The sequence below is a fragment of the Otolemur garnettii genome, unplaced genomic scaffold (genome assembly GCF_000181295.1).
Source record: "Otolemur garnettii isolate 467f Iridium unplaced genomic scaffold, OtoGar3 scaffold00128, whole genome shotgun sequence".
NCBI classification, from domain to species: Eukaryota; Metazoa; Chordata; class Mammalia; order Primates; family Galagidae; genus Otolemur; species Otolemur garnettii.
Genome location: NW_003852523.1, coordinates 2633365 through 2644524, shown reverse-complemented (window position 1 = coordinate 2644524; position 11160 = coordinate 2633365). Strand labels below are relative to the sequence as shown.

Sequence of the window (11160 nt, the reverse complement as noted above, 5' to 3'; positions counted from 1 at the left end):
TGGCTGGCGCCTTAGCCGGTTGAGCTATAGGCGCCGAGCCAGCTTGTTAATATCTTACTGATGACTTAAACCTCTCAGTCACGGGAACACTGGTCTGTGTTCTCCTCTTCTGTGTTGTCTCTGTCTGGTTTTACCATCAGAGGGATGCTCACACCACAGGCTGAGAGAGAAAGCATTCCTTCCATTTTCTGGAAGAGACTGTGGACTTGCTGTTCTTTCCTTCTTTATGTGTTCGGGAGAATTGTGCAGTAAAACCATTTAGGCCTAAAGATTTCCCCTGCAAGGTTACCTTTAATGTAGATTTATATTTCAAAACATTTTTTTACATTTTAGAAATAAGATCTTAGTCTGAGAAGACTTTTCACCCAAGCAGCTATCACATGGTCCTGGAGCCTCACTACTCTGCCTAGCAACCGCGCCAGCACTCCCCTACAAAGCTCCCCCCACCCGCCCCTCCCAGCACCCCACGCCCACATCTCCTCCGGGGCTACCTATAAATGGCCTGCTTGTCGGCATCCATCGGTGTCTGAGACTCCACAGGGGGAGGGCTCACTCCTTCGGCGTCAGGCTCAGAGCAGTGTGGATCTTGCTCTGTTTTTAACTCTGTTACTACTTGCATCTGTAAGAGGAGGAGGAAAAGTTTTGTTACCAAACACAAAATAAATGGCTAAGTGTCTACTCTCCATCAGGAATGCAATCAAGATGGCAAACTGCCAGACAGCTCTACGATTGGTAATGACACAGAAGGAATGTCACCAACAAATTCCCTCGAATTAAAATGCTTTAAACATAAAGCTTAAACTCCAAAACTGTTTTAAGAACTGAGATGACCAATATCTCTCAAGTCCTCATGATTTTAAAAATCACAGTAACTGTACAGCACTGAAGGGAATTCTTGCTATATATCCTCACTTTTAATAATATTATGTGGCCAGGAGTGATGGCTCACACCAATAATCCCAGCACTCAGGGAAGCAGGAGGATTTCTTGAGGCCAGGAGTTCAGGGTAAGCCTGGGCAACAAAGCAAGACCTTGTCTCAATCAAAAAGTAAAACAACACAAGAAAATTACAGTAAATAAGAATAATATGAAGTATAAAGAAATAATCCAAGTTTTTACCTTGTCATAAAAACAACTCAAACCCAATAAGCTAGGGATCTGTGACAGCACTGAAATTCTCTCACATATACCTCGAATCTCGAGAATATTAAGCTACAAAAATGTTAAGAAATGTCACTGAATTCAGAAAATAAAGACCAGATGTGTTTACTAAAGTCTTGTTTCATTTAAATTGCTTTAAACAAGTTATGTGTTTGTCACTTAGGTAAAAAAGTATTTAAATCCTTAAGCTAAGAATTCAGTTTATGAAAAAATATTGCTGCAGTAAACTTTCAATTATCCCTGAGCAGCAGATTAAATTGTCCTGACCTCAGCCTCTTCAGGCCCAAGATGGGTGTGTCTCACCCCCCAGGAAGCAGTGGGGGAGGAGGCCGGTCTGAGCCCAGCGCCCTCTTCACTCTGGCAAGAGGGTGCAGCACACCTGGGAACTGTTTTTCTCCTTCTCTTAAGACAGAAAAGCAACCAAACCCCATGCGAACACAGTATTTCTGGAGGAGAATATGACAGGGTGTATAAGAAGCCTTAAAAGATTTATTTCACTGTTTTTTAAACAATTATGAAAAAAGAGAAAACTAAAAATTTGACCTTAGACTCAGAGCCTATATATAGCTAGGTGAGTAGGCTCCAGCCACATACACCGAAGGTGGTGGGTTCAAGCCTGGCCCAGGCCAGCTAAACAACAACAACAACTGCAACAACAAAATAGCCAGGCATTGTGGTGGGTGCCTGTGGTCCCAGCTACTTTGGAGGCTGAGGCAAGAGAATCACTTAAGCCCAAGAGTCTGAGGTTGCTGTGAGCTGTAGCACTACGGCACTCTACCAAGGGGGACACAGTGAGACTCCAACTCAAAAAAAATATATATCACTTGGAAATCCCAAGGACTACCAGGCTAGGAAAGCAAGCTAACACTACTGCACACAACTTTCCTTCCTCAAAAATTCCAACAAAACCAAACAAAATCTCTGCAAAAGAGCCAACCATGGAAGCATGCGAACCAGCCACAAAGGACAGAGGCCATCACCCTCTGCAGGCCATCACCCTCTGCAGACCATCACCCTCTGCAGACACGCTGGGCGGTGCAGGGAGCCACCCTGCCCTGCCAGCCATGAGGGGAAAACCACCAATGGGCAGGGCTGACTCTGCTCCCAGGGAGAACAGGCTAAAACCCTCTTGCCCACTCTGAGCGTCTCCTCCCTCCCTCATCCCCTCCGTTCCTTCCGGTCATAGATCTAACACCCAGATGTTCAAGAACACAAATTCTGTAGTTTCCAGAAAATCAGGGTCTCATCTCCAGTGGGAGAACAGTGATGACTGCCCACCAGTGGGTGGCCATCCCAGCATGCACGCAGTAAAAGGGCAGTGTCAGAACTCTGCAAATGTATTCCTAGGACAGCCTCCTTCATGCTAATAACTGGGACACGAAACCACAGAATTCCTGCCAGAAAGTTCACCAAGTAAGACATTCAGATTGGCCACTGGTCAATGGGGCAATCTATGATCAACAAAGCCCATCAGCTACTCTTTGAAAGCGACAACACAAATACTGATGTAAAAAGATAAATTCCCAAGAAACTATCACATGATTGGGAGAGGTCAAAATTATCTGCAATCTTGGTATCAATTAAGGAAATAATACAGGAATTCTACAGCGGATCTTCCTGAACACTAGCACAGAGTAGAACCAGACGTGCCCCCAGGGGAGTGGCGGACACACAGAGCACTGTCCGTCCCTGTGCAGACAGGGCTGACTGGGAGGAGCGCGCGGGAAAGGTCAAGTCTCACTTGCTGCCCGTCTGGGTAGCTGTCTATGCTCAGCGTCTGTGTGGCCATCATGGTTACTGAACGTCTGACGAGGCCTCAGATCATCCTGAGTGGAAGCACATGGACTCTGGGGAGACAAAAAGGGAAGAGTCAGTGAGGGGCGCAGAGCACGGGGCTCCACTTGTTCCACAGCACCTACATGATTTTTTAAAAAATACATATTTTCCCTCAATGAATCCCCAACAATAAATTAAAAAAAAAAATACATATTTTGGCTCAGCACCCATAGCTCAGTGGTTAGGGCGCTGGCCACATACACTGAAGCTGGCCAGTTGGAGCCCAGCCTGGGCCTATTGAACAACAACGACAACTGCAACCAAAGACAGCCGGGCTTTGTGGCAGGCACCAGTAGTCCTGGCTACTGGGGAGGCTAAGGCAAGAGAATCGCTTGAGCCCAGGAGTTTGAGGTTGCTGTGAGCTGTGGTGCCATGGCACTCTACCCAGGGTGACACAGTGAGACTCTTGTCTCAAAGGGAAAAAAAATAATACTCATTTTTACATGGAGAAAAAGAATCATCCTCATTAGTGTGTGAGAAGCCAGCACCTGCCAGCAGCACTCGGCTTCCTCAGCAAACTTGCCCCACTGTGCTGGGCGACTCACTGCATGTTTTTGGCCCCTGCCCTGCTCACATCCTGAGTGCACAGCTCTCATGGGTTCACACGTGCACACTCACTCTCCCTTTCGAGAGTGGGCAGGACAGCCCACATTCAGGCACCCTAAGCACTCAGTCTCATCATTTTGGGATTTCTCCTCTGGGGTGAACATCTGGTCTTCATCCCATCACCCTGCGGAGTGCTGGGGGGAAGGAAGAGCTGACATACAGCCCTGCATCCCGTCAGAATGCACACACACCACAGCCACGAATGCACTCACTGGTACATGTGCACACGTGAGCCACGCATGTCTGCCCTGCCCTGGAAGTAGACGCCAGGCTGTGCTGTAGAGGAAAGCACTAGGGGGAGGAGCAGCGCTGCTGTGCTCCTGCACAGCTCCCAACACAGGGAGCACTCGGCTCCGGAATCACCCTTCCTGCCAGTGACAGCAGGCTCCTCACTTCACAGGCAGTGAGTCAAGACACGCCCCACCGACAGAACTCCCTGGCCGGACACCCACCAAGAGCTACACCACAAAAATCAAGTGACTTTGAGCTGTAAAAAGCAAACCTCCTTGGGTTCCAGGTTCTGTTTTTTTGCTGTTGTTCTTTTTAGTTAAAGGTTAAACATGCAGAAGGCTTTTTAAGATAAGGAAAACTGTTCTGGTTTGAAAAAGCATAAATATGTGGTACATACTGAGAGCGAGGGTTCTTGGTGCCAGAGGAGAGGTGACACAGACGGAGGAGGAGGCTAGAACACACCCTATGCTGCAGGGATAGGAACAGAGGTGTCCACGTGAGTTCAGGGCTTTTAACAAAGAGAAAAATAGAAATAGACACGGCCGGGGATGGCGGCTTATGCTTGTAATCCCAGCACTATGGGCGGCGCAGGTAGAAGGAATGCTTGAGTCCAGAAGTTCAAGACCAGCCTAGATAATAGATCAATACTCTACAAAAAATTTTAAAAAATTAGCTAGGTGTGGTGGCAGCATCTATAGTCCCAGGTCCTAGGGAGGCTATGGCAGGAAGATCGCTTGAGCCCAGGAGTTTGAGGTTGCTGTGAGCTATAATGCCACTGCACTCCAGCAGGGGAAACAGAGTGAGACTCACTCAAAAAAAAAATTGTTTTGGGCAGCACCCCTGGCTCAGTGGGTGGGGCGCCAGCCCCATATACTGAGGGTGTAAATCTAGCCCCGGCCAAACTGCAACCAAAAAAAAAAAAAAAAAAAAGAAAAAATTATTTTAAAATAAATAAAAGCTCCATCCAGACTAATAAAAATGAAGATGACACAACTTTCATGTACAGAAGTATTAAAGCTTACTAGCAATTGAAGAAATAAGAATTTTAAAATAATCTATCCTTTTCCATCTAGCAAGTATTAAAACAACAGTAGTTCACTTTGCCAGCAGAATGAAGTCGACCTGGACTGCGGCAGGTAGAGTCAGCCCCATGAGGCACAAATGGTACGGCACACACTGACTTGGAAAGCAGTCTGACCATATGTACCTTGGGCATAAAAAATGTTACACTTGTCTCAAAATCAACCTAAGAATATAGCTTTAGTGTTGTGACTTTACAGGGAGACAAAAATATGAAATATAGGCAGAATCTAACAGGCTGGCATTTTAATATTTTTAAGCATTCCAGCCTGGATGACTGGAGGAACAGGAACACTTTTTGGAAGAGGATGTGACATTAACGGATTAGTTGAATCCTGCAGGTGGTGACGTCTTCCCTGTGCTCAGATCAGAAGAACCAATCTGGAAGGGAAGCCACAATGCATCCCACGAGGCTGGGCAGGACACAGTGATGGGCACACCTGCCCTGGGGCCTGGGGAGGGCCCTGCCTACCTCAGAGGATGTACTCACTACCTCTGTGGGGCCTTTAAGCCCCATCAACTAGTTACATCTTGACATTCTGTGTTTAGCTCCAGAACCATCTATGTATTTGGCATTACAGGCATTTGAAATATTTAAGAAAATTTGGCAAGTTATTCTTAGATTCTGGCCTTGATTCCAATATAAAATGTATAACTGTGTTACTAGTTTTAAACACTACTTTTTTTTTTTTTTTGAGACAGAGTTTTACTTTATCACCCTTAATAGAGTGCTGTGGTGTCACAGCTCACAGTAACCTCCAACTCCTAGGCTTAGGTGATTCTCTTGCCTCAGCCTCCCGAGTAGCTGAGACTACAGGCACGTGCCAGAATGCTTGGCTACCTTTTTTCTTTTTCTTTTTTTTTTTTTTGTGGATTTTGGCTGGGGCTGGGTTTGAACCTGCCACCTCTAGCATATGGGGACAGCGCCCTACTCCTTTGAACCACAGGTGCTGCCCTATTTTTTTGTTGTTGTTGCAATTATCATTGTTGTTTAGGTGGGCTGGGCCGGGCTCAAACCCGCCACCCTTGGCATATGGGGCCGGTGCCCTATGCACTGAACCACAGGCACTGCCCTAAACATGACTTTTTTAGTTATAAAGTAAAACAGAGAAATTAACTCAGACTGTAAACGGGTCCTCGTTTAATCAGGTTTATGAACTGCCAGAGCCTCTCCTTGGCACTGGGAACACTGCAGGGAGCAGAACCAGGTCCTAGCCCCACGTCCTGCCACACCTCTGAGAGCAAAGTCTGAGCACCTGAGATCTGCTCTGTGTGTAATTTTAAATTGTGTGCAAGGGAATTTGCATCGCAAATGGAACATATTACTAAAAATGATATATTTGGTCTGATCAACTTAAGTTATCCAAAGGTTGTCCTAAAGGTAAAAGTTAAAACTCACTAAATTTACAAAGAGAAGAATAAAATTCATGAATTCAACATGAAAGTGAAGAGAAAAACCAGGTCTTTAACTTTGTAGCATTAATAAGTGTTGGTTAACCTGGATGGAGTTGAACACATTTTTCTTAGTAAAGTACTGCAAGAATGGAGAAGCAAGAATCTGATGTGCTGTATCAACAGCCGTAACTCAGGGGTTAGGGCGCTGGCCACATACACTGACGCGGGTGGGTTCGAACCTAGCCTGGGCCTGCTAAACAACAATGACAACTATAACAAAAAATAGCCGGGCATTGTGGCAGATGCTTGTAGTCCCCGCTACTTGGGAGGCTGAGGCAGAAGAATCACATAAGCCTAAGAGTTAGAGATTTCTGTGAGCTCTGACACCACAGCGCCTACCAAGGGCAACATAGTGAGACTGTCTCAAAAAAGAAAAAAAATCTGATGTACTCAATACTAATATGAAGCCAGCAGACGATCTAATGCACACCCACGTAAGAGAAAAACTCAAATCAATTCAAGGTGGGGGGTGGGGAATGAGGGAGAGGGTTGGGTGTGCTCCCAGTTAATGGGCATGTTGGGGTGGATGGCACAGCCTTTTTGGGGTGGGACACAATTATGAGATGGACTTAACCTAACAAATGCTAACACTATAACCTAATCTTTGTACCCTCAATTAACCTGAAACAATTAAAAAAATAAAAATAAAAATAAAAAAAGAAAATTTACAAAAAAATGAAAAATAAATGTTGGGGTTTTGTTTAGTTGTTTTTTGGAAACAGAGTTTCACTTTGTTGCCCTTGGTAGAGGGCTGTGGCTTCACAGCTCACATCAACCTCCAACTCCGGGGCTTAGGCGATTCTCTTGCCTCAGCCTCCCGAGTAGCTGGGACCACAGGCGCCCGACACAATGCCCACAATAGCCACAATGCGGCTATTTTTTTGTTGCAGTTTGGCTGGGGCTGGGTTTAAACCTGCCACCCTTGGTATATGGGGCCAGCGCCCCACCCACTGAACCACAGGGGCTGCCCATAAATGTTGCTTTTAAAGTAAAGTCAAGCATTCATTTCTGTGTTCAAAAGCCTCCTTTCAAAGGGCATTAAAAACTCATGGCAAGAAAGCTAGATGGTAAAGACGCCTTTGATCCTCAATAATACAAAGTGGAATGAATGGAAGCCACACGTGCTTCCACAGAGGAATGGGGCGTCAGTTGCAATCTCCCATTACTCAATCTTCAGACAGGAAGCAGCAAGGAGAAGCGCTCTCAGCAAGCTGCCGAGGGAAACCGCAGGCTCCCAGCTCCGATTAACTGAGTGTTTGTTCATTCCACAAGTATCTACTGAAGGTCCTCTCTGGGCCTGGCTCTGTTTCATGGGTGGGGAAGAGAGCACCAAGCACAGCAAAGGGCCTGTGGTCAACAAACAATTTTCCAACAACTTGTAAAACATCTTTATGGACCTATGTGGGCAGAAGCGCCACCTCATAGGCATCCCCTTCAAGAGCCCAGGGCTTCATTTTCTCAGATCCTGGCCTCTGTCTTCTTGGCAGGTGATTCTCAGTTAAATCATTTTCCATTTTAGGGTTTTCCCTCCTATTTTTACAACTATCTATTACAATTACACTTTCTGGTGGGCTGCTGCTAAAGCAAATGTCACTGGCTTGTGCAAACGGACCTTGTGTCTGGCAACTCTGCAGACCCTCCTTTGGCTCTAAGGCTTCTCGGGGTTGTCCTTGTCTATCTAGGAGTCACGCAGATGCCATCCCAGCAGAAAGTCCTGTTGTTTCTGAGACACTCCAGAGAACTGCTCCCAGAATAACTAAATTACCCTTAAATAAGAAACACCATGAACTCAGAATGCTCCTAACATAAAAAAGAAAAGAGACAAATGCTTGAGGTGACAGATATCCCAGTTACCCAGACTTGATTAATTCATGTTGCAGGCCTCATCAAAACATCACGTGTGCCCCCTAAAGACCTATAACTATTATGTACCCATAATAATTAGAAATAATTTTTTAATTAAAAGGAAATAGCAGGCTGGGCACAGTGGTACAGGCTGGGATCCTAACAGCACTCTGAGAGGCCTAGGCAGCCTGGGCAACATAGTGAGATCTGTCTCAGAAATATTTCTGCCAGGCACAATGGCTCATGTCTGTAATCCCAGCACTCTGGGAGGCCAAGGTTGGAGGATCCTTGAGCTCAGGAGTTTGAGACCAGCATGAGCAAGCGTGAGACCCTGTCTCTACTAAAAACAGAAAAATGAGCTGGGCATCGTGGTGGGAGGCCGAGGATCATTTAAGCCCAGGAGTCTGAGGTTGATGTCAGCCGTTATGATGCCACAGCACTCTACTCCAGGTGACAAAGTAAGACTCTATTTAAAAATAAAAAAAGAAAGAAAGAAATCAGGGCAGTAGTTAATGTGTACAATTCTGGAGTCTACAAAAGTTACGTCAATTCAGTCTATTAATTATGGTGTCACTGGAAATGTCAAACACTATTTTTTTTTTTGAGACAGAGTCTCACTATGTCACCCTCAGTAGAGTGCCGTGGAGTTACAGCTCAGAGCAACCTCAAACTCTTGGGCTTAAGTGATTCTCTTGCCTCTGCCTCCCAAGTAGCTGGGACTATAGGCACCTGCCACATTGCCCAGTTATTTTGTTGTTGTTATTGTCATTTTTGTTTTAGCAGGCCCAGGCCAGGTTCAAACCCACCAGCCCCAGTGTAGGTGGCTGACGCCCTAACCACTGAACTACAGGTGCTGAGCCTTTTTTTTTTCTTTTGAGACAGAGTCTCACTCCATCATCCTGGGTAGAGTGCTGTGGCGTCATAGCTCACAACAACCTCAAACTCTTGGGCTCAAGTGATTGTCTTGCCTCAGCCTCCCAAGTAACCGGGACAACAGGCACCCACCACAATGCCTGGCTATTTTTTAGAGATAGGGTCTCGCTCTTGCTCAGGCTGGTCTTAAACCTGTGAGCTCAGGCAATCCACCCGCCTTGGCCTCCCTGAGTGCTGGGATTACAGGCATGAGCCACTGTTCCCGGCCGACGTCAAACACTATTTAAACAAGTTGATGGAGACAGTGAACCACCATGAATAGACCAGGCACCATGATTCATGCCTGTAATCTCAGCACTCTGGGAGGCTGAAGCTGGAGGACTGCTTGAGGCCAGGAATTCAAGGCTCGCCTGGGTAATATAGGGAGACTCCATAATACAGCAAAAATTAACAATTAGCCAGGCATGGTGGTGGGCTCTCCCTGCAGCCCCAGCAACTCAGGAGGCTATGGTGGGAGGATCGCTTAAGCTCAGAAGTTTGAGGCTGCAGTTAGCTCTGATCACACACTGTAATACAGCCTAGGTGACAGAGAGTCTCCATCTCTTAAGAACAAACAAAAAAACCATGAATGATTTTCAATTATGACAAGGACATATCTTTCAGTGTTGTGAATAGTTTATTTCTGCATGACAAATAATAGTGAGACTACGGAGAAAAGGATGGCCAACAAGTATGTTGAAATGGCACCTCCCAAAACAGCAAAGGTTTGGAAGTGAAGCATCTCCAAACTCTTGTGAGACTAACTACTGAAAAGAAGAGAACACTTCCTCCATGTACCATCAACACACACAATAATACACAGTGACAAGCACATATGCTTTGTGACATACGCACACATGAAGGCCTCTCGGCACTACCCATGAGTATATGAGGACTGAGATGCTGGCTAACGGGTCAGGCAAGGCGGCTCACACCTGTAATCCCAGCACTCCAAGAGGCTGAGGCGGGTAGATCGCCTGAGCTCCAGGTTCGAGACCAGACTGAGCCAGAGTAAGACTTCCTCCCTAAAAAAGTAGCCAGGCATTGTTGCGGGAGCCTGTAGTCCCAGCTACTGGGGAGGCTCAGGCAAAAAAAATCACTTGAGCCCAAGAGTTTGAGAGTTTGAGGTTGCTGTGAGTTATGACACCAGAGCACTCTACCAAGGACGACAAAGTGAGACTCTGTCAAGAAAGAGAAAGAAAGAAAGAAAATAAATAAATAAATAAATAAATGCTGGGTAACAAAGACCCTGACTGCCATTGTGAAGATTATTTTCAGAAGTTCACTCTGGGGAAGAGTCCTCTTGCTTTAACCAAGTTTACACTGGCTTGGTGCCTGTAGCTTAGTGGCTACAGTGCTGGCCACATACACCGGAGTTGGCAGGTTTGAACTCAGCCAAGGCCTGCCAAACAACAACGACAACTACAACCAAAAAAAGAGCCAGGTGTTATGGCAGGCACCTCTAGTTCTAGCTACTTGGGAGGCTAAGGCAAGAGAATCACTCAAGCCCAAGAGATTGCTGTGAGCTGTGACACCACAGCCTCTACTGAGGGTGACATAGTGAAACTCTATTTCAAAAAAAAAAACAACAAAGTTTAAAGAAAGACTCAGATGGCCTCACTGAAGAGCAGTAAAGCACTCCATCACATCTCCACCTCCTGAATGGCTCCTGGGCCTCTCTCCCACACCACACTGCCTGCCACCTGCTCCCTCAGTCCGTTCTGCACACAGGAGCCACAGTGATGGGTTTTCAACACCTGCTTCTTTCCCTTTGGTTATCAGTTTTCAGAATAAAGTGCTGGTTCTCTAGTGTTTTCTAAGTACTGCCCAGAGAAGCTGTTTTCAGCATGTTATAATCCCAGGAATTTAAACATTTTCAAAGGAGGTTTTTTATATACACACATATTTTATGATGCTCCAAATTATCTCATCTCTGGCCCATGTAAGCGCCTTCTGTGAGCTCCCATAGCCCTTCACATGGCCCTGGTGATTCTGAGTGCTTTCTTCTTTTTTTAAGACAGAATCTCGGCTCGG

The 11160-nt window shown here is 46.0% G+C and overlaps 1 protein-coding gene across 2 annotated transcripts in view; it reads right to left on the bottom strand.

Annotated features, from left to right (window-relative positions):
• Positions 1 to 3005, bottom strand: part of PKNOX1 (PBX/knotted 1 homeobox 1) — a 35702-nt gene extending 32697 nt beyond the window's left edge. For both annotated transcript variants that reach the window (XM_003798072.3, XM_023518119.1), the window contains exons 1-2: positions 2903 to 3005; positions 492 to 619 (exon numbers count right to left, since the gene is read on the bottom strand). In XM_003798072.3, coding sequence (XP_003798120.1) covers positions 492 to 619; positions 2903 to 2953 — 179 coding nt within the window. In that variant the 5' untranslated portion in view covers positions 2954 to 3005. The remainder of the gene's footprint in view (positions 1 to 491; positions 620 to 2902) is intronic.
• Positions 3006 to 11160: the final 8155 nt, after the last annotated feature.